This window comes from Xiphophorus maculatus, chromosome 23 (assembly GCF_002775205.1).
Source record: "Xiphophorus maculatus strain JP 163 A chromosome 23, X_maculatus-5.0-male, whole genome shotgun sequence".
Taxonomy (NCBI): Eukaryota; Metazoa; Chordata; class Actinopteri; order Cyprinodontiformes; family Poeciliidae; genus Xiphophorus; species Xiphophorus maculatus.
Genome location: NC_036465.1, coordinates 25,333,105 through 25,360,677, shown reverse-complemented (window position 1 = coordinate 25,360,677; position 27,573 = coordinate 25,333,105). Strand labels below are relative to the sequence as shown.

Sequence of the window (27,573 nt, the reverse complement as noted above, 5' to 3'; positions counted from 1 at the left end):
TGTCCTGGTGAGACACCGTCAGCATTTTGGTTTTGTCTTTTTCTTTCTTTTGATTTAACATGGTATTTTGGTTAGTTTCAGTCTAAAAAAATAAGATAATATTATATATATATATATATATATATATATATATATATATATATTAGCTATAAATGTTATACAAATATATAACACATTGGAATTGTGTTTGCCTCTCGCTAGTAGTACTAATAAAATTTATGTGGCGGCTTATACTCTTTTAAGCAGATTTTATTCATTATAGAAACAAGCAATGGTTCAAATCTCCCACTTTATGATGCATCACACATACAGTGGTTGTTTCTAGTTTTAGTGATTGTTTTTAAATGTATTTATTTTTAATTATATCTTGTGTGTAATTTTATTTTATTTAAATTTAATGTACAGTTTATTACATGGGTAAATACAGTTTTATGACTCAGTTAATTTGTTTGTGTAATTATGCTGATTTATAACAAACTTTGTGTTTTAACTTAACTGAATCCCTACGTGTAAGTGTTTCTTGTTTATACTGGGTCTGAATCTTATCTGCTTCTAAATGGATTAATACTAACTATTACCTAGTAAGAACTAAGTAATTACTTATAAAATATGTTGATTTCCCAGCTTTTAAATGTGTTCATTATGTTTGCAGTGGGATTTTAGAGAAAAAGTTATAACCGTTTATGTAATCCGGTCAGACGAATCAAAATAGCAGTTGATTTAAAACCACATCTACGAGTTTACACACGAAAACAACTCGGAAATCTGTTGACCTCGCGCAGCTGGAAAGTCAAAGCTGCCTCGCGCTCTTTAGCTCGTGAAGCCCTCCCGAACCTCGCCGCAGAGGGGCGGAGCCGAGTCTTTCTCCTCACACGTGATTGGCTTAGCGGGGCTCCTGCGCAGGACCCGGTAGCAAAGCTACGGAGAAGCTCCGGAAACACACGAGCTCTGTTACGGTTCACTCGCCTCCATGTGTGTCTCTGACGAGACTGCGAAATTAACCCGAACATAAAATTGTTGTCTCCTCTGGCAGAAGAGCGAGGTAGAACATTTAGCATTTTGACGCTGGGGGACCGACACGGACATGGCGACGTCGAGCTCCTGTGTTGTGGTGAGTTCTTCCCTCTAGTGAAACAAGAGACGGTAGTTGTTCGGGTGTTACCGCTGTTTGAGCCCAGGGGAGTAACACGCTGTACTGAGACGCTGAGTTCACTGAAGGTGCTCTGCATTGTACAATTTAACGCTCTGTTCTTTCATGTTCAGCCCTTATTATAAGCGTGGCCTGCGGCTGGAGACAGGCACGCGCTCTCCACGTTCAGCTCAGTGACGTAGACAGGACATGGTTCGTCGTAAACTCACAAAACAAGACGTGTGGGCTGCTGCGCTTGTCGGCAGCCGTAATTGTGCAATTACACAATTATTTAGAGTTAATCAGCCTGCTGATATGGTTACATTTACTAGCAGGGGGGACGTGCTTAAGACAGACTTTATTTAATAGTCACGTAGGTGCAGTTGGTTCATAATTAGGATTATTTACCGAGGTTTTGTAATTATTGATGTGCAGTGTCATTCTCGTGCTTTCACCCCAAATAAAGACAATCCAGACAATGGTTTCTGACTTCAACACGTCTAACACGGATTATTTCAATTCTCTCTCTAGTTTCTAAACAGTCGTTACAGCGAGTTGATCAAAATGCAGCATACTGACTTCTGATTGGAGGAAAACTGTGAACACACTGACTTCTGGGGCATTGGACAGGAGGCATGTACACCCTGGAAACCTTTAGACACACGTCACAGGGTAACCAAAAGAAAAACAACTTCACACGCATGTTTGCATAACTTAAAGCCAGAGATGCACCAAAGAAGTCCTCCAGAGATCGTAATCGACTTCTTTGATCATCTCAGTCTGTTGATCGGCTGGTAAAATACAGAAAATATGACATTTTTATTTTGCCCCTGCTCATTAAATGTATCAAAATTAAGACCTAAATGCATGAACTGTGATGCCGTTTTCTGAGTGAAAATCGGATACATGGAAGGGACGATGGATAATGGGATGATTTTGTTATTCTTTTTTTTTATTGCTGCACATAAAAAAAACACATTATTGCAACACAGTTGTTTTCTTTGTGTGAGGAAAATTATACAGATCTTTCACATTCGGGACAGGCATGTCAGATTTCACAGAAAACTGGTGCTTTGTACTAAAAAAGTACCGGAAAAGCATGACTGGTGCATTTTACTTAACATCCATTTATTTTCATCGTCTTTTAATCCTTATTAATCAGAACATCTTTTTTTCTGTTTTTTTTTTTTTTTTTAGTTCATCTTTATTGTTTTTACTGCTGTTTTGTAAATCACTTCATCCGACACAACTAAAGAGAAACATTTTGAACTCTGAGCTGAAACAAAATGGATTTTTAGGTACTTTAAGTGAATCCTATTAAATGGGTTAAAAAGAAAAAAAACATGTTTTATGTGAAGTCTTTGCATAAACAGCTTAATGTCTGCCCCGGGCAGATAAGTAAAACTATCACAATTTCATTGTATTTACATAAACTGTCTAACATGAAATATGATTTTTTTAAAATCAAGGAGTCAGTATTTTGAATATTTGTCATAATGTTAACAGTTTAAAAATATTTTTAATTATTCATGGAATGATGCGTGTCTCATTAAATCTGTCCTGTACCATTAATTAAGTTTTTTCTTTTTAGATTTTGCATCGTATCTCTCCATATTGTCGTGACTGGAAATTTCCCCAAATTACCACAGTTTGTATGGAAACGGTAAAAAGGTTCAGAGGCTGTCGTTTTCCAAACTGACCAGCAACAAGTAGGGGAGGGGCAGTTCTCTCTGGCCTCTTGTTACCACGATTTTACCTGACAGTTAGGGCATAACTGACAGCGCTGTCAGTGTTGAAGCCAGAATATATTAAGTCTTTGCAGGGTTTCCCACAGTGTATTATAAGCCTGGCGGGCCACCAGGCCTTACTTGTGCCCCCACCAGGCTTAGCATCGTTTATTTATTTTAGTTTACTTTTTCAATCGTTGCCTTTTATAAGACTTTATAGTTGGTGTTTGGGTATTAATCGTCCAGTCTTCCAATAACGTATAACTATATTATTTTCAAATTTCATGTCAACTTTAAACATTCTTTGACTCAGAAACATGGCATGAATGACTGCCCTAGCGCACCGAGCTGAGCAAGTTTTCTGGGGGAAATCCTGCCTTGGTATACTTACATAAACATAAAAATTCAGCTAATACTGTGGTAGTGCTCTGAGCTTGAGATATTTGAACTCGTACGCCCCTTTGGTTGAATCGGGGCTTGTTTTTGTCTTTGAACGTTTGCTTCAGGCTAAACTCCATTAAGGATGCTACAGACCAGAAATGCGTTCATCATGCAATGCGCCGTGTAGTTTTATTTTCAGAGCACAAGGTCCTGCTGTGTGGGATGAGACCGTTCGGTAATATTTGATTTACGGCGCTGTGACGAGCCCCACGCTGGAAAAAAAAGTCAAACAAATATCCAGTTCCCTGTTTTCCAAGAAATGGTCGACGCAGTTCAGATTGTGATTAGTGCTGGAAAGGAAAACAGAACCACTGGTTGAACGGCAAGTTTGCTTTGACCCTTTAGACACAGGAGTTTTTCTCTGCCACACCAGATTTAAAATAGCACCATGTTTCTCAGTATAATCACAATCTTAACGTTGTTTTTTGTTCCTGTGGCCTCAGATCAATGATTGTAGAAATAATCTCAGATCATGTGACCATCAGAACATCTGGGTTTATCGGCCGTTATTTTTTGTAGCTGAATGGGTTTAATCCAAATACGCTCTGCAGTGGTTGGAGTTTAGCATGCACCATCTGGTCTACTAGGAGCTGGATCACCTGATATGCTCTAAAGATTTCCACTTCCACGCTGCATCTTTGCAGTACCGCATCCCATCATTCCCACACTCCCTTCCCAATGTCACACGATTCCAGTTATTCTGACGACCGGTTGACCCCGACAGGAAATTCAATTTTCTAAAATGTAACTGGAAAAGGATTGAAGCGTCATAGGAATTTTCAGAGAATACGGCAAAACTGTTGACGTGTTTTTCTCTGGAACAAAGTGTTTTCTCAAAGGTGAACCCTGAGCAGGTAGAAGGGTGTCTGGAAATGTAAGGCGTCTTTCTGAGCGCCCTGGGTGGGGGTTCGCGGTTACTTGCTAATTTTTAACAAACGGGCCATGTCCTCTATTTAGTGATGGATAAACTGTCTGAGTTGTAAAACAGAAGGTTTTACTGCCCTCTGTCTGGTGGATGATCTTTACAGGTTAACAACTTCCAAGATTTGAAGATTTCTTATGTTTTATTTTGTTTGTTTGTTTCCAGATTAGTGATGAGGAGCAGGGTTACGACTTGGATCTTTTCTGTATACCCAAGCACTACGCTGCCGACTTAGAGAAGGTTTATATTCCTCACGGACTCATCTTGGACAGGTGGGTCGCCTTGTTCGTAATGACTCAAAACAAGTTAGTGAAAGCGGTAAGTTACAAGGTCAACAAAAGGTAGGTGCTCTGTTTATATAGTGGATTAGATCATAACCTCTTGCCTAGAACAAGAACACAGAGCATCTTTAAAAAGTTTGTTGTTTCCAGCAGTGTGACAACCTCCCCATTACTTGAGCCATCCATTTGACTTACTTTCACTTTTTTCGCTTCCTCAAGTTTATCCTGAATTTCTATGAATGCGTAACTTATCAAAAGAATTCAGATCAGACTGTTTATCTGGTTTTCTCTGAAGAGCCTGTCTGTCACAGAGATTAGTCTATTACCTAGTTTCTCTTTTTGCAACATCAAGTTACAGTGTTTTTTAATGCAACTTAATCTATATTCATAAGCTACATTTAGAGGTTGCACAGTGGTGCAGTTGGTAGCGCTGTTGCCTTGCAGCAAGAAGGTCCTGGGTTTGATTCCCAGCCCGGGGTCTTTCTGCATGTTCTCCCTGTGCATGGTGGGTTCTCCCTGGGTTCTCCAGCTTCCTCCCACAGTAAAAAAACATGACTGTCAGGTTAATTGATCTCTCTAAATTCTCCCTAGGTGTGAGTGTGTTTGTCCTGTCTGTCTCTGTGTTGCCCTGCGACAGACTGGCGACCTGTCCAGGGTGACCCCTCCCTCTCGCCTGCAACGTTAGCTGGAGATAGACACCAGCACCCCTCCTGACCCACTAAGGACAAGGGTGTTAGAAATGGAGAAATGGTTGGACGTTCAGAGCCAAATCTACAAACGCTAGCTTAAATACAAAATGCCTTGTAATTGTATACATACCACAAGTTTTCATACATTTTGTTATGCAGCTTTCGTAAACTTTCATGTATTTTGTTGGGATGTTAAGATGAACCAATAGAAGGTGGTGGGTAATTTAGAAGCAGAAGGCAAATGGTACCTCTTTTTCAATAGTTTTGGAAATTTAAAAATGTTGCCATGTATTTGTACTTTGTCTTGTGTTATTCTTAATTAGCATCCTTAAAAAGTCTTACATTTGTGTATCTAAAATTGAGGCCTGAAAATGTCAGAATGTCTCACTTAAAAAAGTAAGATGGTCTTAAATTTTCTTATTTAATCTCGTATATTCTACGGATCTCTTTTTTTCTTGCTGGACTTTTCTGTCAGGGAAGTTTGTGGTTGAAACATAAAACATTTCATTGCTTAAGAGGAGAGACTACGATTGCAAGTTTCCCTTTAGATAAGACAGCTGTGCCTGTTGGAGCAACTAGAAAATAAAGAGGAATTTTGGCTGACTGTTGCACAAAACGGAGCTGATAATCCTAACTGTGTTTCCGTCTCCCCCCTACGTTGTCTCAGGACAGAGAGGCTGGCGAGGGAGATCATGAAGGAAATGGGGGGTCACCACATTGTGGCCCTTTGCGTTCTTAAGGGGGGTTACAAGTTTTTTGCAGACCTGCTGGACTACATCAAAGCCCTGAACAGGAACAGTGACCGCTCCATCCCCATGACAGTGGACTTCATTCGCCTCAAGAGTTACTGTGTAATGTATCGCTTCACCCTTTGTTAGCTGTTATTTACATCTGTAGCAGCTCGAATCGTGATTGCAGTACAGTACATGAGGTGTTTCTCCAGCTTATCTGTGGCCTGGTCAAGGTCGCCCAGGGTTTCCCAGGAGGCTGCATGGAAACTGTGTGATTAAAATTAATTGCAGCATGAAAAAAACCCTCACAATCAAAATCACACGTTTTAATTTGATGTTCAGTCATTTGCCCCCCCCAAAAAATAGAACAACTACAACATAAACACAAAGATCCCTTGTACCGACTAATTCAAATTTACCATTGTCATTTAGGATTTACACAGTCTCTGTGTCAAGTAGAGTAATTCAGATGATAGCAAGCGTAAAACATCAACACCGACATTGTAGACCTCACTCTTCTAGAAATTCATATGAATCTGCAGAATTTTATGTGGTTTTAGTGATTTATTAAAGGGTCACTTTGTGGGATGATGTTGATAGCTTTCCCATTTTTTACCATTTAAGTATCGTTATTATTATTCTGTGTTCCTCTTTTTTTTTATCATGAGTTAACTTTAAATGATGCCCTGCATTCAAAGGGTTGCAAAGTAAAGCAGGTTCAAATTAAGTTCTACTTAGTTATAAATGAGTATTTCCTTATCCTACCCTACCGCATTGTTTTGAGGCAAAAGATTGGGTTTCTCTTTGCCAGCCCCAAGAACTTCAATTCACTTAATGTATTTTAACAATACTCTTTAATTAAATGAGTTACATATTCATGTTTTATCAACATAGTGGATACAATTTTAAAGAATTTCAACCTGGACAAGCACTAATTTTTGCTTGTACTGCCAGCTTCTGTGACAGCATGGTGACTCTGCTAGCTCACCAGTCTTCTCATCCTTACAGAACGACCAGTCGACCGGTGAAATCAAAGTGATCGGAGGAGACGATCTGTCAACTCTGACAGGAAAGGTCAGTATGGAGAAGAGAGCATTATTAGCACTTATGGCACTCTCCAGGATTATTGTCACCATTTTTAAATTTACAATGCAATGCATGTGTTTATAGCCTTTAAACATTTTCCTACTGTCTCGGGATCAAACCACAGATTTCATCCTGATAGCTGATCACATTTCTCAAGTGAGAATATCAACAGAGTAAACCTTTATCTATTTTATTTGGATTTTGCGTGAAGCGCATGAAAAGGATCAAGTAATTCTGTGGTGAAGGGAAAAATCTACAGGGTCTTCTTTAGTTTTGTTGTACAGATGCACATCTGTATAATTTGCTCCATCATCTCTTATACTTTCATATACGTTCCTTTTACATGAAAGGACTGGAATTATGAACTTTGTTTTTTGTCTAACATCAGTATTCAGTATATCTTTGTGCTGCTTATAGAGTAATTCTGACACAAGTGTCCACAAATTAGTAAATCTGGTGAAAGAGGAGGATGCATTTCAAAAATCTATATTTGAAATTACAAATTTGCTTGAAACGTTCACCACTTTAAAATCTCTCTTACCAAAATAAACTCCTTGTCATGTATGTAACGTGGCCATATGTTTTAGTTTAATATGTCCGTGTAATTTTTGTATGCTTCCACATGTTCACTGATTCCACTTGTAGCAAGTAGCACCACATTGCCACAACAGATTGATACAGACACAAATTATGTGATTAAATATTAACATTCTCTTCTTCTCTTTTGCACAGAACGTCCTAATTGTGGAGGTATCGTCTTTCATCTCCTCTCATCCGGTAATAAAGCAAAGCGTCTCTCCGATCCCACTTTTATAAGCTCCTCTCATGCTTTGTCTTTAGGATATAATTGACACAGGCAAGACTATGAAGACGTTATTGCAGCTACTCAAACAGTACAATCCCAAAATGGTTAAAGTAGCAAGGTACCTGAACAACGTCCTTTTAATACCGACACGTGTAAATTGTGCAGCAGTTTCTTCTTTCTATTGATTGGTGCTTTGCTCTTAGTTTGCTGGTGAAGAGAACACCGAGGAGTGTCGGCTACCGACCGGACTGTAAGTGACTTTCTTTGCGCAGCAGCTAACGTTTGGAAATTTGAGGATTTGTTGTATAGTGCCATGACACCGATTAGTCAATTTTCCCAACATTAAGGACTGTCTGGCAGTGAAGATCCCAAACAGCAGAGTGATTAAAAATGAAAGTTCGCCCCAATCCTTATGTAAACCATTGTTAGTCGGTTCATCGTAATTGAGTTTTTGAAATGCAGTTGAGGGAAGAAGATCAGCGTAGCAGCCAGATCTGTTTCTTGGATCTGTAATGTGAACAAGATTACAGGCTAAAAAGGGTTCATCAATTCCTTTCTTCAAATTTAGAAATGTACATGAAGTAAGGTCACTACTTATTAATATAATATTAATGATTAGGGATAAAAGCAAAATGCCTTTTGAAGACGGTGACTGTTATGTTCTGATATGATGTTCTGTTCTGTACGAACATGGACTGAAAGGCCGCTCAGAGGAGAAGAAGCCGTTTATTTCAAAAGCAAGATAAAAAAAAAACAAACACTAGATTACAGTTTAGAAATGTTGCACATAACGTCTTGAAGTTTTGCGGTCACATCCTGCAGTCTGCTGACAATAAAACTGAAGGTTTTGGCCATAAGAAGCATCATTACATTTGGAGGTAAAAGAGCCAGGAAGTACAGGGCGGTTTATACCAAAACCTTTGACCCAAGTCATACAGAATAAAGAATAATCCAAACAAACACTCAAGGATTGTGTTTGAATTAGAAGTTCAGAGAAATCTTACATTATTCTGCGTTCTTAACAGTACAGTGTGATTATATGTGATGGGAGATAATATTCTACCCCATAATCCTGTAGGTCCCTGGTCTCCGTGGCAACACTACTTTGTACTGATTGACATCCGCATCAATATTTGAGGTCAGGATGATGAGTGTGAGCAACCTGTGAAAACATCTTTTGGTTTGGGGAACTTATCAATCCTGATGAGTGAAATATTGGTCTATATCAGGGGGAGACTCGGGAAATGAATCTCACAGCTGGCTTGGGAATGCCAGGATGTCCTTGGAAAACCTGGAAAACAAGAGAGGATTGTAGATTTCTTTAAGATTGTAGATTTTTTCAAATATATTTTCAGTTTTATGTTGCACTGACATCATTTATTGTCAGTTTCATTTTATTGCAGTTTATTTAAATGTTTTAAACCTTGCAGACCTTTTGTGAAACTACAAACGTACGAGTGAGGGGGAGCGCAGCTCACATATTTACACCCTGAATTCACTTCAACTGGCTATCTGAGATTCACTTATGTAAACAGACGTTCAGATGGCTTATGGGTTTATATTCCACAGTGTGAACACATACAATAGTTTGGTTCAATGTTCTTTCTAAAATCAGTTCATCTAAATAATGTTTAATTTGTTTTTTTCTGTTAAATTGTACATCATAAACTTTCAATAATGTGTCAATTGTTATACTATCCACAGTTGAGAAGATTGTTTTTCTCCTCTTTTCTTTTTTTTTTTGCTGTAGTTGTAGGATTTGAGGTCCCTGATAAATTTGTGGTGGGATACGCTTTAGACTACAACGAGTACTTCAGAGATCTGAACGTGAGTATTACATGAATGTAAACAAAAGGAGCCAAGTGGCTTCATTTGTGTTAAAAATAAGAAAAGTGTGTTTGATGTGCTTCAACATTTAAGGTCCTGTTTTTTCATTTCAGCACATCTGTGTGATTAGTGAAACGGGGAAGGAGAAGTACAAGGCATGAGAAGCACTTCAGTACACTTTTTTTTGTTTTTTTTTAATGTTTGGTAAAAAAAAATTTCCCCATTGCAATTCATTTTGTATTTGATTATTTCATGTTGTGTCATAATGAATGCTGAGCCTGCTCAGGGTCCCAGAGGATGCACCGAGGCGGTGGTCCTGCCGCTCTGTGTCCTTCGCCGCGCACCTGCACGATTGCCTTAAGATAGAAACGAGCCCACCACAAATTAGCACGACACTTTTATGTTCCCACACTGACATTTTTTAGTGCTATTTTTTTTTTTTTTAATTGAGTAATTTATTCAGGGAAATGCTGCTAGCGTAAATGTTAACAATTGAGCTACCAAAAGATTTTCAGCCTCCTATTTTAAAAGAAACACACACACAAAAAAAGAAACCTTCTGCAGCCATTTGCTTTGCGCTCTTACAGAGAACAAAAATATTTCTGGAACTTTTTTTTATTATTTTTGTCCATCTTGGACAAAAACCTGAACTCTTCTTTGGTTACTGGCATACGTGCGAAGACTTTCTTTGAAATGTTTGTTGTTGTAATGACTCCTAAATGTTTGCTGTTGTCCCCAGTGGGCATGCTAAAGATTAAAAATCCCTCTGTTGGACTGTAAAATACGTCTCCATATACTCCCAGTAATTCTTTTAATTTTTTAATAGATGGGGAGCCTTTAAATACTACGAAGCATCCTAAGTTTACAGGTGAAAAAATGATGAGTTGCTTCCAGGGGTGAGTGTTGAGGGGTTAAACAGGGTTTGAGATTGTGTTTGTTTGGTTCACATCACAATAAACGTTCTTGTTCACTTTCTGTAGTCCTGAACATTTCCGCACAGACAATTAAATGTTTTCACCCCTCCTGTGACTCGTGCACTTCTGTACAAGGGTTGTAGTTTCTAATTACATAGTCAAAATGCACCTTAATGGTACAACTGCATGTCTTCAGTCAGAGGCATCCGTTGAACAACTGAAACAAAGGCTGCTACAGGATACCCTTCATGAATGACTTAAAAAAAATATTTATTGAGAACTTCAACATTTATTGCCCTTTTGATAAGTTATTGAAGTTTTTCAAAGGTCCCAAGCATTGTTTTTTTTTTTGCAAAACAAAAAAGCATTACTGTTGTGGTGTAATCTTGACACCAATATATCTATGTGACTGTTAGATTTCAGAAAAATCAGTAAGAGTAAATAAAGCTGGGTAAGGTAATTGTGTGAAGAAGCATCGCTTCACCCCATACCCCATCTTCTGCTGCTTTTTCAAGAATTTCCTCACCTCCTATTGTAGTCCAAGGCCTGAGGTCTTCTACTTCTCGAGTGTCGGAAACATCTGCCCTAGGATTCAAGCTTCTGCCACAGGGGCACTCTTCCTCTCTGATTCATTCAAACATGTCGAGTGAGAGCATGTCTGTTGGCACAGTTTCTTCGGGCCCTCCTGCCTCGTCTTCATCTGAGTTTTTAGTTGATCAAACCAAGTCTGTACTTCCTCCTACAGCCTCTAAATCTACTTGTGTTTCTCCTACTGCCGCCGTCTCCATCACTTCTCAATCGGCAACCGTTGCATCTCCAGCGTTGCTGATGCCTCACGGGTCCAAGCCAGTTTTGCCGCCATCTGTCGCCAATGCATTTGGAGATGATGAACTGTGACTCATTCATCAGGAGACTTCATATAATTCATTAGAGTTACGATGTTGGGGTTATAAAACAACATGATCATTGATGAACATATGACAGGTCCCATTTAAGTTTGGCAGGAGCCAATAAAACCGCAAATTTGCGTAAGAAGATGCTCTTATCAGGTTTGGGTTGTTTGGTTGTTTTTACACTTTTTGGCCTGCTTTGAAAACCTAATGTATGGTGGACAGAGTTGGGTAGTAACTCGTTGCATTTACTGGAGTAACTTTTTTGGGGGGGGAAATTACTTTTAGAAGTATTTTTCCTGTGCTGTACGTTTTACTTGTGCTTGAGTAATTTTCTTAGGAAGTTTCATCACTGGAGTATAATTTCTGCATCCTAGGCCCACTGTTGGTAACGTCACTGAACGAAGAGCAAGCTTGTTTCAACCAGAAAGTGACCAAACACACACCTGCAGTTTTTGTTAAAGTTTCATGTTTCATATTGAAAGACGTTTCTTTGAAAAAAAAAAATTATTTTACCTAATTTAGCTTTTTTTGCACTTCTGTTATATTATTTTAATTTTCCACATAGCTTTAGATTTATTTACTTTTGGTCCATCTGATGATGTAATTTTAAAATATTAAACGATTATGTTTTGATCATGTTGGGAATAAATGATTGTGTTCTCCTCCATCTCTTTTAGCTGCTCGCATGCACGCGCACGTGCTCGTACATACACACGCGCGGTTAAGGAAATGACTTCAAAAGGGGTACGCCGTCTTGAGCTCGTGGCTCAGGTAGAGGCTTAGAAAAGGAACCGGAAACTGTTGTCCTGGGCTGTTTTCTGTGTTTCCCATATGGAAGCGTGACGATGGACCTGCGCTATAACGGTAAACCATTTCTCTGTTGTTCCAAGACAAAGTTATCACTTATTTGGCCTTAATAAATTGGACTGATGATATTAACTCTGCTTTCAGAAAAAAGGTCCGAGGCAACAAATCAGTTACTCAGTGCTCGAGTAGCCTTTTTAACAAATAGTCGTTTACTCTTAATTGGGTAATTTCTTGGACGGCTACTTTCTACTTTTTCTTGAGTAAAAATATGTTGAAGTAATAATATTCATTATTATTTTAGAAGGTCTCTGCATTTCACCCTCAGCACACCATCCTGGTGTTGATGGTAGGTAGCGGCATGAAGCGTGCATTGGAGTCGAAATACAACTTTTCCGATTTATAGTTTGGGTTTTTAAAGTGTCGTCTGACGTCCAATTCACAGTGATGCGCTACTTTATGTTGGTCTATCACAGCAAAAATACACTTGCGGTATTAGTTAAAATGTAACTAAACGTGGAAAGATTATGTGCCTGCTTAAAAAAATAAACTTTGAAACAATAAAATTAGTGTAATTTTTCAATTCTCCAGCTATGGACAAAAGTATTGAGTTTTATCGTATTTTTGTAAAATTATTAGCTACATAAATAGGGACACCAACCATTTTTTTTTTCAGCCTACAGTGTTTGCTGTCACGCCGGCAAATGAAGCGGTCTCATTGGACAGCTGCGCTAACGTTGAAAGGGGCGTGAAGTTTCGTGCTAACACCTAGCTTCAATGTAATAATCTGTTGGGACTCTGGTTCATTCTTGGCGGTGCATACCTAGCAGAAACTATATAAATTATGCTGCTGATTCTAAGGGCAATATTCTTAGTAGACCGAGACTAGTTAGTTCTGTGAGCCGAAGTGGTTAGCAGGTTGGCGGAAGAAAAAAAAAACAACGTTTAGAGGAATAAGTGATGGCACTTCAATGCTAACGTTGCTAGTTAGCTTCTCCGGCTACCTAGCTCAACCATCTGGGTAGCGAAAATGAGTGGAACACTAGCTGAGCTGCGTTAGCTAGGAGGTATGATAATCTTTTCATAGCAGCGTCGTTCCTTTAACGCTATCCAAATTAGACTTACAGGAGCATTAAAGCTGTACATAAATCAACTATTAGGTTAGTTTGGCTAAACCTGGCTCGTGTTAGGAGGCAAAGTGTAGTTATAACTCGGTTCTTCGCTGACACCCCGCCGCCTTGCACCAGCAGACTTAACGGGTCAGCAGCTAGCAGCTACTGGGCTTTGTGTAGTATGTAGCCACGGCATACTAACCATCCATCTGGGAAGTTTTTGACTGCTCATAACGTCACAGCAGCATTTGAACAGCGTAGTTGGAGCTGCATATAAGGCGCATAAAACACTGTCATGGTTAGAAACCGTTGTTAACTTGTCACGTTGAGGAAGGGGCCCTGCATATCGCTCTGGGTCGTCTTAACATTGTGCTAGTTGGCTCGGCTTATGTCGCCTCAGCTTGATTGATTTGGCCAAAATTAATTTCAATCATGTAAAGCCGGGTAACGTTCGACGGTCAGTAATGTAGCTTTACTGAGCTGGGCCGCCATTTCAGGTTCATGAAGCCGTGACGGGCAGCATTGTTGAGCAGAATGAACAACTCCGGAGTCATGCCACAAGAAAAGATGGAGCTGGACCTGGAAATCCCAGCTGCCTTAGTCCAAAGCGATGGACACCTGAGGAGATCAAACAGTGCACCCATGATTAATGGATTGAGGTTCTGCAATAGTTTCTTTTTTTTTTTTTCTTCCTCCACCTAAATCACACATCTTTCAGTGAATGAGTTTTTCTCTTTCTAACGCAACACGAGTTGACAGTACGACTTTGGCATGATGGCTGACGGACACATTTTGTTTTGTCATTGCAGCGATAACGCTCAGGTCTTCCAGAGGGAGATCCTACGTTGTCGCAGGAACAGCACTACGGTTGTCAACAGACCCAGCATGGTACCGTTTCTGCAACTCGGTCATGTTGCTGCAATGTAAGCCTGAATCCCACAGCACTATATGTTCTTGCTGTGCCACAGGTCCCGTCATCCCCCATCCGCGTGCCCAGCACCAGGCTTCACCAGATAAAACAAGTAAGTGTGTGTATATATATATATATATACATGTATGTCACCACTGTTGACTTCTTTAATGAAAAGACTTTGCTTTTTAGTGGTAGAAAAGTCTCTTTCTGTTGTTTGTTGATGCCATGCGGCTTTCTAAAACTAGATTCTTTTCCTAGCTGGACTTAGTTTGCCAGTTGAGGTCGTAAGCTTTGAGTCTGGCAGCTGCATTTTAGACTGCATTTTAATTTACAAAATCTACTGCGTTTCAGTTGTAGAACACCGACTTTTGTAGTCATTGCTTTTCTTGTTCACCTTTACAGGAAGAGGGAGTCGACTTGATGAACAGAGAAACTGCTCACGAGCGGTACGACCCCGTCGGCGGCCGGACGGAGACGTTATTCTCGCGTGACACGCTTACAAACCTGATTTACGTATTTTTGTCCACACAGGGGAGTTCAAGTTGCCATGCAGATGAGCCACTCTTGGGAGGAAAGCCTCAGTCTGGTAAAAAACAAATAAAAAAACTATTATAACCCTTATGGGGTTAAACGATTATGTTTTGATTATGTTAGGAATAAGTGATTGTGTTTTCCTCCATCTCTTTTAGCTGCTCACTAAAAGAGATGGAGGTTGATCTCTTGTGGTCAACCTCCATGTGGTTGATCTGCTCTTGTTTTTGGGGGGCTTTCCTCAGAGTCAGCAGCAGCTGTATTTGTGTGGTGTAAGCATGCTTTGGCCAAAAGGCCATTTTTTTCGTCCTCACTGTATGAATGTGGCGAGGACGAGTATAAAGCATGCTAGATTAACTTTTGGGAGTTAACAGGGCCACCAGCCTTTCAAGTCCAGGCTGAGTCGGTAGTATAATACTCCCACAGTCTTTGACTTTTTACTTACAACTCCCTGGGCCCCCCATGTGGGAGGGCGTTCTGCGTCAGGGGATTTACTTGCTTTCAGCATCTGGTGCTGCTGTGTCTGCAGAGCGACAACGACATGGAGAAGTCTTCGTCTCCGAAGCGGATCGACTTTGTGCCCGTGTCGCCTGCTCCCTCCCCGACCAGAGGAATAGGAAAAAAGGTGCGCGCTCTTACCAGCTTCAACTGCGACGGCTCTTTGTCTTCACCTTTTAAAAAGCAGAATTTCTTAATGTTTTGAAAGTAAACGGTTAGCAGACCTCTGGTGACCTCATCACCATGTTTTTTTTTTTTTTTGTGTGTGTGTTTCTTTCCCCGTCCCCTCAAGCAGCAGTGTTTCTCTCCTTCGCTACAAATACTTGTCAGCAGCAACGGTCTAACGCCCAGCCCGATCCCCAGCCCAACACGCCGGTTTAGGTCAGTAAGTGTTTTTGGAGTTGCAACTATTGTTAATCTGTTCTGTTTTTGTTTAGTTTTTTTTTTCTTTTTTTCCTCCAATCCAGAGGTGTCCAAACTTTTTGTCATGTAGGCCAAATAAAAAAAAAAACAACCAAAAAACTACTAAAATCAAGCAAATAAATTAGTCTTTTTATTTAAGTAAAAGGAACATTAGTCATTGTACATCCAAAACGCAAAAGGGATTTTGAAAGTTTGCTGTGTTTAAGAGCAAGCCATCTAGTTTTCAACAAATCGATTCATGGTTCTAAGAACAGGATTCTGGTCACTTCCTTTTGAAATACTTGCTACGTTTAGCCAAGCTTGATAAAATATGCAAAAGCTGATTTGGATGCAGCAAAGTCGACCTTTCAGTAAAACATCAAAACCTGCCCTAGAACCTCGCATACACAAGATGACAATAAAAGATTGATGTTTATATTGTTAAGGATCAGTTAAACCAGTGTTGTGTTTGTGCTGCAGCGTTTCCGGATGTTCACTGTTGTTTTAACCTTTTGTTTTGTTAATGTACTCCCAAGTTTTTGATGTTGGAAAGTCTCCTTACCGTCACCCTAATCTTTGGCTCCTTCCACTGATTATTACAGAGCAAGAGATGTCTTCTGAAGAGTCTTTATGTGTAAATATGTCTTATATTCTTTGAATGATGGTGACCAACAAGAATGAATAAATCTCGATTTGGCAGATTTATCGATCTTTCACGTCGCTTTTATTAAACGTTTACGGTGAATGTTTGTGCTCGACCGTATGGATTGGAATCGATCCACCGTAAAATTCAAGTTTTGCATCCAGACCTTGTTTCTGAAAATCTTTAAAACGCATTTTCCGAAAGCTCTTGTCTGACAATTGAATTTCTCAAAATATTGTAACTTGAATCTTCTGACGGAAGCTGTAACTTAAAACGAAGCTGCCGATTTCCTAAACGCCCGCTACGACGCGCCAGACAGAAATCTGCTTAACGCTCGACGCTTCTGCTCTCTTCAGCCGACGGAGTCAAAGTCCGATCAACTGCATCAGAGCCAGCATCCTCGGCCCGATGAAGCGCAAAGGTGAGACGCGCTTCCTGTACTTTTTCTTAGGAACCAAAACATTTCATCCAAGTTTGACTTTGCAGTCCCAATGATTTTCTACTTGGATCAGAGTATGTTGATCTTTTCAAAGCCGTTTCTGTTAAAGACAAATGTAATCGACGCATGCGGAGAAAAATCCATGTTTTGTGTTGAGTTTAAAATTGGATATTGCTTAGAAAAAGATTTGATTTGTAAGAGGTTAAATGTAGTTTATGTCTGTTGGCTACTTTATCTTTATAGCTAAAGATCTTTGTGAAAATACAGGGGAGATGGAGACGGAAAGCCAGCCTAAGAGACTCTTCCAGGGAACCACCACCATGCTGTCGTCTGACATGTCCAACCTGTCAGACCTCAGCTCCTGGTAAGGGACAGACACCACGCGGTTTGATGGGTAAAAAAGTAAAAATGAAATCAAAGGAGATTAGATTAAAACTTCGATGTAGTTTGAGATAAAATCAGCAGGTTGACTTGAGATTTGGGAATGGAGGAAAACAGAAATAAACTGCACAAAAAGTTTGAGATTCTCTTTTTTTTTTTTTTTTTTTTAATGTATTTTTGCCTTAAATTCTGGTAACAAATCAGACCAATTAATAGTGTCATGTTATGCATTTTAAATATTTTTTTTTCTGGTGGCAAGTGAATTCAATTAACATTTATTTTATCTCTACATATTTTATGTCTATCTCTATAACTACTTATGTCACATGTGTCAAACTCGAGGCCCGGGGGCCAAATGTGGCCCGCCGTAGCTTTTTGTGTGGCCCGTTAGACTCCAGATTACGTCAGCAAGTCGCTCCACTTGTTCCCAATTCTGCAAAATTCACACAAAATCAACAACGCCCCACATTTCTTCTGATTTTACTGCATTTTCTTTCCTCAAAATTTAAAAACAAAACAAAAAAACCAAGAAAAACATTGGTTTGAAATGACTGCTGCCTCAGCCTTGCTTGATGTCAAGTTATAGTCCATGACCAACACGGCGATTAGTACAATGTCACATTTAGCCTCATATTAGCGCAAAACACAAAAATTCCTTACAAATATTTCTAAATTGGCACCATAACATCTGTGATTTTGATTGCAAAAAACCAAGCAAATTTTTTTTTTTAAATCCCAAAATCCCAGAGGGACTGATTAGTGTGAAAAGATGATCAATGTTTAATTTTGAGAAACTCTTACTGAATGCTGAAACAAATAGCTATTGATTAGTATTTTAACAGTTTAATGCCACAACCGGCCCTTTAAGAACATTCAAATTTTTGATATGACCCACAACAAAAATGAGTTCGACACCCCTAGCTATATATTATAATCCTCAAAAAACCTAGAGATGGAATAACTCGTGCTTTTTACTACCGAACTGTGAGTGAGTAGAAAAGCATAGCAAGTCTGTAGACGTTTCTTCGGTTTTGGTTAACATGGTCGCCTTCCTCTCTTTTAGCCACTCTCCCGATTTGCTGGACGGGAGTCTCAGCAGCATCGGCTCCTCCACGGACTCCCCGGGAAAGATGGAGGGTGTGTCCCCTTCGTCATCCAGCAACTCGCCCTTCACCTCCCTGCAGGATTTGTCTCCGAAGTGACCGGCAGCGATGGCCACCATCTTGTGCGTTTCGGGGGGGGGAAACGGCGTCTTCCTCAACCCAATTGATCCCATTTAGGCCCGCATCTAGTTTACATGGACCATTTTGTTTTTTCGTTTCCATATTTGCCTCTGTACCACTGTTGCCATGGCTACTCTCTAAGAGGCTGTAGACGGGTTCAGGTTGAGGAATCTAAAGCCTCGCATCTGTTTGGGTATCGGAGGTTACGTCTGAGCGACACTGACTGAAGACACTGTGAGCGGCAGCTGCTACTTGACCGTCTGAGGTGATGCCTGGTTGCTGAATGGTGTGGTGCATTACTGGCTTTACCGCCATTTTGTCCCACATGTCCCCAATCACCTCAGAGAGACGCCGAGTATTGGACAAAAAGACTGATCCTGTTTTAGTGCTGGAAAGCTTCGTCCCATATGCCTTTGTATGTACACAGTCTGCAGATTTTATTATTTTTTTTGTGTAAGAAAAGATTTAACTTATTGTTTTCCTGCTTTGTTGTGTAAGTATGTACATATGAATCTAGTATATGTATAGTTTTACATTTGGCTGTGAGGTGAATGTAGGCACACGTTTTCTGGGGTACAGCTACGGAGAGTTCCTCTTTTGTTTCTTTTTGGAGAAGATTTTTCAGAATATTTTTGATTATAGACTGTGAACTGTGGTGACCTTTTTTTGGGGGGGGGCAGATTTTTAGTTATTTGCTGTGACCATAACAACCCAGACGGAGCGAGCGATGCAACGAGCAGGAACTTGTGAACGAAACCTGTTCATTTCTGGTAGTCTTTCAACACTAAGAGGTTCCTGTGTATCGTGTGTTTTTTTTGTAGGTATGGAAAGTGTTAAAGATTACCCCTCATTCTTCAGGCAAAGTGTTTATGAAGATTTATGGACAAAATATATGTATATATACATATATATGATTGAACGTTGATAGGTTTTTTCTTAAATCGGACAAAACTGACTGCTAAAAGGAAAACAGAACCATCCCGTTGGGATTGAAGAGACTGCTGTTGCTGCCATGTTTTAGGTGCGTTGCACAGGATGCTCATCCAGCCCTGTGTCCTAGTCTTAAGCAGGAAAGATGTAAAAGTTTTTTTTTGTTTTTCTTTTTTCTTTTTGTTTTGAGGAAAAACAAAATGCAGAGATTCAAGCCTGCACTGTGATATTTTGCACCAAAATGTAATCGTTGGGTTCTGCTGGGTCCGTGTCCGTACTCTCCTGTGTTTACGCTTCCTCAACCCCCGTTGCTCGGTCGCCTTAAATGTTCATGTACAAAATGAATTGATTGTAAATCATTTCATGCGAGTGATCCCTTTTAATTTAAAGAGGTTTGGTTTCAGATCTTTTACTGAATGACTCTGTTTTAACTTTATTCTTTTCTGGGAATTAATTCTCTGTTTTTTGGGTGGTGGTGTTTATTATGTAACGCTGCCTTTGATCGCTGGCCACATTGATTGAATTATATAGCAAAAGGAATTCAAATGCAAGTCAAGAGTCACTGTGGGGAGGAAGGATTTCCAGTAGCAGTCAGTCTTCCATTGGCTTGGAGGAAACCTCTGACTGAAGACTGTTGGTATGTGACCTGTGACAACATGCTAACACCTTCATATCCAGACAGCAGAGATATTTCACAGTAACCTGTCCAGGATGAACAGTTGATGCTGCTAATCCACCTCCTTTGCTTTTGCAAAGGAGAAATGGATTTTTTTTTTTTCTTGGATTGTCCTCCTGTAACATCTGCAGCTGAGGGTTTTGTTTTCTTCATTTTTTTAAAAAAAACACAGTATAGATCCAAAGAAGATTAGTTTTTTGTTTCTATGGCAACCTTTCTCTGTGTTAATATTTTTGGGTCGTTAATCTGCTAAAAGACCAAACAACGACTCATTTTCTGATTACCGGAAGAGACTGTGTTTTTATTCAAAACCTGGTATTTCAGAGTTTGAGCTCACACACAAGATTCAGAGCCTGTGGAGGAGAAACGGGCCCGCAGCGTCACAGATCCTCCACCTTACTTAATATTGGGGGATATTTTCCCACTTATTCAGAATTTGCTTGACATCAAGCCAGCTGGAGTGTTGAAGTCCAATCTTTCATCTCATTTGACCAAAGTTCCAGCAGAGGTAAGCAAACTAAACATTTGTGATGGTTGGATTAAAAAAAGCAAACGTCTAAGTAAATAAATGTACTTGAATTAAAGATTGGATTTTCTTGTTCCAGTTTTTCAATATTGAATTATATTTAATACTGAAATGTAAGATCTATTTATTTCCATCTTATTAGAAAAGCAGCTTATTTACCTAAAGCTACAGTAGATTTAGAAGAAATATTAAAAGTTGCAAGATGCGAGTAAATGTAAACATTTCTATTAAGTGGATTGTTTTCTAGCCTTATTTTGCTGGCCTGAATAGTCAGTGCGGGTTTATGAACAGACTTTTGAGAATAATCATGCTTTTTGATTGGTGCTACTAGCACTACAACGCAGCTGCATTAAGGCTTGATTAAACATGAGTTTCAATGTTACGTCAAACTCTTCGGTGAAATGTAAAAAGTGTCTCAAGGGTTTACGTGAGAGACAGAAGCAGCCACATGCACTTGAATGCATCGTCTTCAGTCTTGTGCTATGAAAGCCTCAAAATATCAATATGACCACAGTTACAGGTGCATATCATGACGTTTTAATGGCTTTATGTACACGTTTTCATGTAGATTTCTTCACACTCAAGTTAACCATATTGAGTCACACAATGGCAATAAAATTACGAAGAATGCATGACGGTCCAGGCGACGTCCCAAGCGCCCCGCGTCTCTTCCCTGGCCGAGGCTCGGAGGCGGCGTCTGCTCAGCAAGAGTTCCCATAGAGCTTCCCGTTTTGTTTTTTTTGTTTTTTGTAACAGCCCAGAAAACATTTATATATTTGCAACCAATGTACTAAAATGTATTTGTCAGCGGATGGAGTTATGGAGCTCCACCAGAGCGCTGAGAGCTCTGCTCGTTGAAGTCGTGCCTCTGGTTCCACGATGTTGATAATCACAGTTACAGTCATTGTCACGTTTCTCTTCACGTCTCTTCATCGCTTAAAACGGTTTATCCTCGTCCTTTCAGCGCAGTGCACTTCATGTACGTAGGATGACCATAGTCAGAAGACCTGGAAAATACACAAACAGGAAAATGTTAGAAAAAAAAGATAATTTTTTCTTTACACGAGGCAAACATAGAGATGCACTAACTAGTCTCTCAAGTTTCTCTTCAAGCACTGTAATATATGCATAGGCATGTTGTAGTATGCAATGAATAGATTAATTGGATGATTTAAAAAATTTTAAGGGCACTTTTGTTTCCAAAGATAATCCATTTGGTTGTGTGTGTTATTTCTGTCTATTTTTTTGGTTGTGTTTTAATTAAAATGTCTTCCACGACCAGTGTTAAGTGTGTTTTGTCTTTTTCTTTTTTTTTTGCTAAATGAAAGTTTAACAGTCTGTGAGAGAACGAACTTGCACTGTTATGTCATTATCAACATATTACTTGAAAATGGTCTCGAACCAATAACATTATTGTTTATCGCAATAATTACTGGGACAATTTATGGCCTTGGAAAATTTATCATGACAGACCAATATATAAAAATGAAAAACAGGCATTTCTCCCCTTATTGTTGTGAGCAATTCTTAAAACAAAGACAAAATGATGGCAAAGTTGACTGGCGTTTGCAATTTGTGTAGCTCGCCGTAGTTAGCGCGGTTAGCATTACAGAAATCTCAGTCTCTGTGCGTACGCTGTACTTCAACTCATTTTTCAGAAAAAAAAAATATCTGTCTAAATTTCTCTGATTTAGTGAGCGTTTTTACAGCCTTACCAAGAACATAAGCAGCTACCAGTTTCTTGTTGACACTTAAGTGGAGGTAGACAGGCACAGTGGATTCTTGCTCCCCCAGCGTTGGAAGCATCAGGGCGATCATGCACACGAGTCCCAGCAGCACTGTGAGCAGACTGGGTCCTCCAGCAACGGGACGGCTCTCTGTGAATACAGGAAGCAGCGTCGGAATGAATACCATGCATCGCTTGCCACGATTTACCTGCAATATTGAAGATTATGATGACTTTAGAAATGATCTGCAGCTCGGAAATATTATTCCAGAAGTGGACAAAATAATTTTTGCGCATTTGTACAATTCGAGGTTTTAGAACATTGAAGAAAGCAAAAGCAGATATCTGAAAGGTGAAAAAGATGTTTTAAGTGTGGTAGCTTTATTTTTGTGCTGCTATTCCTTATTTTCAAAGACAGATTTCTATCTAGGTTTGTGTATCAGTTCAACGTTGCCTTTGTGCTTGGAACCATAGACAACATTTTTTGTCTTTGAGCAAAAGTTCATTGTTGAAATACACAGTTCAAAGACAGAGACAGGGACATCTACAGACAGATGAGGCTTGGGGAAAAAGTTTCATTTCTTTCTAAATAAAATCCATTGCACCCTTGATATTATAGCAGAGCATTTACTCAATATGTGGCATTAACTTGTCCCATACATATTTCAAAGTCTGAGTGGATGTGTGAAAAATTCTTCGATCAGTACATGTTTTAAAAACTTACTACAAAAATGTTTTCATGGCCTCAGACGACTGAAAACACTAAGTGGTTTCGTTGTTCTTTGGCTCCATCTAGTGGTGGTGCGTCGCAACGGCCGCTTACCTGTCTGAAACGCAGTCTGCTCAAAAAACTCGCTGTCCGCAAACTGCTCCTTAATCCGGCGCTCCTCGTCTTGGCTCCTGGCGCCGGACGGCTCCTGCGAGGCCGAGGGACGGAGCGTGGCGGTCACCTCTTTGCGACCCAGCGCTTTCCGCTGACTCTGCTCCGACACCTGCAGTCGGAACTTGTCGTACGCGCCATAGTGGCACGGCCGGACGTCTCTGTGTCGGATTACTCTGCGTAGATGTGCAAGAATTTGACTTGGTTGCCTTATTTATTTCGCCCGAGACGAGAAGATGCGAGCGCGAGGAGTTTGCACTTACATGTCAACGCAACACTGCGGCTTGACGGCTCCCGTGGAATCAACCACAGTGTACTTGTTTGGCGCTGTGCACAGCACTGAAAGTGGGAGAAAAAAATAAATAAATCATTAACATGAACATTTTCGATAATTTCATATGCCAAAAGAAAGAAATATATCGACTATTTGCCCCCTACCTTTGAATTTGAGCGCGAACTCATAGGGATTGTAGAGGGTGAGCACCTGCTTATGAGACGACTGCTCATCCGCGTAGAAGACGAGCTCGGTCGGGAACACGAACACAGGAAGGTTTCCCTCCGCTAGCTGGTGCTGCTGCATTGGCTCCGGCTGAGCTCTGCCCCCTCCCTGTCCACTCTCTGACCGGGCCCCCCCAGTCTTCTCAAGCAACTACCCAACGGTGGGAACACCCCGACAAACGCAGAAAGAGCTAGCACCGCTCTCAGCTCCTCAGGGCCATGGCGTGCTCCTGTGAAGAGCCACATGAACAAAAGAGGTGACCAAGATCTGAACTTTTCTGGATAACGGTGCTATCTGTGCAAGATATTAAATTAAATAAGAAATTAAACAGATATTAAGTGTTCTTTACTATTGTGCTAACTGTATCTTATCCAGAAAAATGTATTCGTTTAAGTAGAGATGTACCATTTAAATGGGCAGAGCCTGACATCAGCTAGTTTTTCCTTCATGGGCCAAAACATTGAAAAACAAATAATCATCTTGTTTTTTTTTTTTTTGGAATGTAATGGTACGGAGCCCCCTAGGGGACATGGGGAATCTTTTTTCTTTTGCGTTCCCTCACAAAACTGTACTACGTAGTCAGTTATGCAGCATAATTGAATACTGTAAGCCTTTCTTACGTGGGCGCCGTACTTTATGCTTTAATATAAGGTTATGTGAGGTTTTTCCATGAATGTTAGAATCTTTTTGTGAAATATCTGAAGTTTTATATCTTTCTTTAGGATAGAAAGGCGCCACAAACCTACGATATAAACAGAAACCTTCTGTAAGTAGGAAAGAAATAAAAATACATCCTAATTTGGACTATTTCTGAGTTATTATCGCAGGTAATAAATCATCTGACAGTTTTGATTGTGTCTCTGTTGTGTTCTAGTCTGAATGGTTTAAAGAGCTGCTTTCAGTGCCGCTCCATCTCAGCCTTAACAGACATAAACATGCAGTAAAAAATAAATCGATTTTCAATCAGTGTTTTGCACCAAACAGTTTTTATTATTAACAAGTTTTTATTATTAAAAACACGACAAACTAATGATGGTAAAGGGATTAACTCTGGGTTAACTCTGGGAATCTCATCTGTCCGCGTATCAATCAACTCCAAACCTTTTCTTTGTTCTGTCACAATTATCGATTTATTCCATTTTGATGATCAGGCTCCAAACTTTGCAAGGACTGACCGCCCCGCTCACCGCTTCCTAAAACACACAAAGCCAGTATCCTTCACATTCATACCTGGTGACGTCACTCCCACGTCCACACACCTAAGTGTCAAAGCCTCCTGCTCCTGTCATATCAATAATTACTTATTTCATTCATATGGCTCTTACAGAGCCTCAGTGAAAACTTGTTTATTATTATTAACTGTTTGGTGCAAAACACTGATTGAAAATTAATTTATTTTTTCCTGCATGTTTATGTCTGTTAAGGCTGAGATGGAGCGGCACTGAAAGCAGCTCTTTAAACCATTCAGACTAGAACACAAGAGAGACACAATCAAAACTGTCAGATGATTTATTACCTGCGATAATAACTCAGAAATAGTCCAAATTAGGATGTATTTTTATTTCTTTCCTACTTACAGAAGGTTTCTGTTTATATCGTAGGTTTGTGGTGCCTTTCTATCCTAAAGAAAGATATAAAACTTCAGATATTTCACAAAAAGATTCTAACATTCATGGAAAAACCTCACATAACCTTATATTAAAGCAGAAAGTACGGCGCCCACGTAAAAAAGGCTTACAGTATTCAATTATGCTGCATAACTGACCAGTACAGTATTGCGAGGGAACGCAAAAGAAAAAAAATCCCCCATGTCCCCCATGGGGCTCCGTATAATGGAAATGTAAACTTTTGACTTTTTCTTTTACTTACATGCACTTTTAGTTGATCACTGGGTCAAATAAATCAAAGTGTCTGCTAGGCATGAACTAAGTGGTGTAACCAGAAAGCTGGTGGTATGTGGAGGTCATCTTGAGGAGTGGGAGTGGGAGGAGGAAGCGAGGTTTCAAAACAGAGTATAAATTTTCTGCTTGATTCAAAGCTATAAAACATGGAAAAGAACCTCCGAAATTTAACCTATAATTGTTTTCGCTCTTTATGTCTTTCGGTTCTCTGAAAAAATTGAAATAGGTCAAAATCTGATTAAGTGGGTCAGACCAGAGAGAAAACTGTGAAACAGTTTAAACAGGTAGAGGCTGATCAGTGCATCTTTTATACGTTAATACACATCTGGAACAAAAGTCTTAACTTTAAATAAAGTAGGTTTGGGGAAAAAATTACCTGAAAATACTTGGTAGGTAGTTATGTTATTCTGTTTTTCTACTAAAAACTTGACAACAACACCTCAAATTTAAAGAACAAGAATGATTTCCTGATATTTTAATTTCTACGGTAACTGTAAGGCAGTATGATTGAAAAAAAAAATGCCGGACACGCTACGCTTCACGGCAGTTTGACAAATACATTTCACACAAACGCAAGGTTGTTGGGTAAACAACAACAACCAAAACAGCGTCAGTATGTGGGGTAACTCCCAATAAAAGGACATGATGTCGGAGTTTAACCCTCGAGACAGGTGGAGTCCGCGCGGCTGGTCACGTGGCCCTCGGTCTGTTTACATGGATACGCGGTTGGATCTCGCGGACCGAGCCTAGTGTCGCAACACTTTTTATGTTGGCCATAATTATTACTATGGAATCACGACGTTATTGGCAAAAAAAAAAAAAAAAAATATATATATATATATATATATATATATATATATATATATATATATATATATATATATATATATAGTCGTATTTGTGTTGGTTTTTATGCAGGGTAAATAATCATGATATGCACAAGTTTCCATTAAATTATTCCATAAGGGCTTACTCATAATTGTGATATCGATATTTTACTCGTGGCGACTGTAAGCTAAAAGCAACGTCACCATGTTTTGACCCTGCCGCCGTTGCAACACATCTTTATACAGCATTATTGTGCCTCTGTTTACTAGCCTAGCATTAGCCAGCTAGGATATCTCCAGCTAATAGCAACTTCACGTTGTACCGCTGCTGTGTCATAACAGAGGAGGAAGCATATAGTTGTTTAAAGGATACAAAGGGTAAGAACGACACGTTACCTTGTTGTCAACATACGTTTATGAGGAATACGCCAGGCACAACAGGAGTCTGTAATCCCACCCTGTTGTCTCTCTTTAGCCTTTTTTCTTTATGCTGCAGACGGCGCGGTGCATGCTGGGACGGAGGAGGGCAGCGGTAACGTGTTTATTATAATTTCATAACGTCTGAAAACTGTGGAAATCCCCTCTAACAACCGCGGTACAAGAAATTTGACCTTTAATAGACAAATGTCACCTGAGATTCAGAAATAATTTGTTTTAGCATCGGCAATTAGCCTACAGAACCGATTATGCGTTGAACTCCAGTGAACAGATTTTGTCATTTTTCTTCTTGAGATGAACGACAAAAATATTTGTCAGTCCAATTTAACATAGACTTTCTGCAACAGTGCATGCCTACTAAGCCTTAAATTGACTATTTGTGGAGGTATAAATGAACAAATATTCTAAACACAACCACATATATTCCAACTATTTCTAGCTTTTGTAAAATAAAATGGAACCTTGAATCTATAAGTATATTTCAATAATAATAATAGTGATAAAAGTAATAATTAAATTTAGCAAGCCAAACAAATCTGGAGTTTTCAACTCTACTATATATATATATAAAAAAATGTGAATTAAAATTTTTCCTTGTAATGTAATGTTTGTTATTGCCCCTGACAGACATTTATTAAAGCTGAACCTGTTGCACCGGTGTTCTTGCTGCATTTATTTCACATCTGATAAATATGTTTTGCTTATTTGAGTGATGTATTTCCTGCCCTGCTGAATGTGACATTATATCTATATTTTTTTCCCGCTGGTCTTCACAGCGT

General features: G+C 39.5%; 3 protein-coding genes and 1 non-coding gene across 6 annotated transcripts; 3 read left to right on the top strand and 1 right to left on the bottom strand.

The window, feature by feature from the left end:
• The first annotated feature begins 892 nt into the window (after positions 1-892).
• Positions 893-10,667, top strand: hprt1 (hypoxanthine phosphoribosyltransferase 1). The gene is made up of 9 exons (XM_005810923.3): positions 893-1,111; positions 4,385-4,491; positions 5,857-6,040; positions 6,929-6,994; positions 7,739-7,756; positions 7,847-7,929; positions 8,015-8,061; positions 9,562-9,638; positions 9,752-10,667. The coding sequence occupies exons 1-9, from the start codon at positions 1,085-1,087 to the stop codon at positions 9,797-9,799; spliced, it is 657 nt and encodes a 218-aa protein (XP_005810980.1). The 5' UTR covers positions 893-1,084; the 3' UTR covers positions 9,800-10,667.
• A 2,334-nt stretch (positions 10,668-13,001) lies between these two features.
• LOC102226174 (protein FAM122A-like) lies at positions 13,002-19,733 on the top strand. Of its 2 annotated transcripts, none has more exons than XM_005810924.2 (10): positions 13,002-14,020; positions 14,171-14,249; positions 14,330-14,383; positions 14,677-14,720; positions 14,806-14,860; positions 15,335-15,430; positions 15,599-15,684; positions 16,705-16,769; positions 17,055-17,151; positions 18,232-19,733. In XM_005810924.2, the coding sequence occupies exons 1-10, from the start codon at positions 13,896-13,898 to the stop codon at positions 18,368-18,370; spliced, it is 840 nt and encodes a 279-aa protein (XP_005810981.1). In that variant the 5' UTR covers positions 13,002-13,895; the 3' UTR covers positions 18,371-19,733. The 2 variants fall into 2 exon arrangements, with proteins under 2 accessions (XP_005810981.1, XP_023184423.1); XM_023328655.1 differs by having other exon boundaries at positions 17,031-17,151.
• On the top strand, positions 15,080-15,233 carry LOC111607188. The gene has a single exon (XR_002752331.1). It is a non-coding gene; the product is annotated as a small nucleolar RNA U109 (small nucleolar RNA).
• Positions 19,734-21,037: 1,304 nt separating the features above from the next.
• mospd1 (motile sperm domain containing 1) lies at positions 21,038-26,870 on the bottom strand. Of its 2 annotated transcripts, none has more exons than XM_005810925.3 (6): positions 26,753-26,870; positions 23,568-23,857; positions 23,393-23,468; positions 23,073-23,305; positions 22,239-22,400; positions 21,038-21,530 (listed from the first exon to the last, which is right to left on the bottom strand). In XM_005810925.3, the coding sequence occupies exons 2-6, from the start codon at positions 23,707-23,709 to the stop codon at positions 21,499-21,501; spliced, it is 645 nt and encodes a 214-aa protein (XP_005810982.1). In that variant the 5' UTR covers positions 23,710-23,857; positions 26,753-26,870; the 3' UTR covers positions 21,038-21,498. The 2 variants fall into 2 exon arrangements, with proteins under 2 accessions (XP_005810982.1, XP_023184424.1); XM_023328656.1 differs by having other exon boundaries at positions 26,769-26,864.
• Between the last annotated feature and the right edge of the window lie 703 nt (positions 26,871-27,573).

Coding starts and splice junctions, on each gene's coding strand:
- hprt1 (XM_005810923.3), top strand. CDS start 1,085: ATGGCGACGTCGAGCTCCTGTGTTGTG. Junction 1,112..4,384: donor CGTCGAGCTCCTGTGTTGTG/GTGAGTTCTTCC, acceptor GTTTGTTTCCAG/ATTAGTGATGAGGAGCAGGG. Junction 6,041..6,928: donor TTCGCCTCAAGAGTTACTGT/GTAATGTATCGC, acceptor TCATCCTTACAG/AACGACCAGTCGACCGGTGA.
- LOC102226174 (XM_023328655.1), top strand. CDS start 13,896: ATGAACAACTCCGGAGTCATGCCACAAGAAAAGATGGAGCTGGACCTG. Junction 15,431..15,598: donor CCAGAGGAATAGGAAAAAAG/GTGCGCGCTCTT, acceptor CCCCTCAAGCAG/CAGTGTTTCTCTCCTTCGCT. Junction 16,770..17,030: donor CGGCCCGATGAAGCGCAAAG/GTGAGACGCGCT, acceptor TTATCTTTATAG/CTAAAGATCTTTGTGAAAAT.
- mospd1 (XM_005810925.3), bottom strand. CDS start 23,709: ATGCAGCAGCACCAGCTAGCGGAGGGAAACCTTCCTGTGTTCGTGTTC. Junction 23,469..23,567: donor GTTCGCGCTCAAATTCAAAG/GTAGGGGGCAAA, acceptor TCCCACTTTCAG/TGCTGTGCACAGCGCCAAAC. Junction 23,306..23,392: donor CCGCAGTGTTGCGTTGACAT/GTAAGTGCAAAC, acceptor ACATCTACGCAG/AGTAATCCGACACAGAGACG.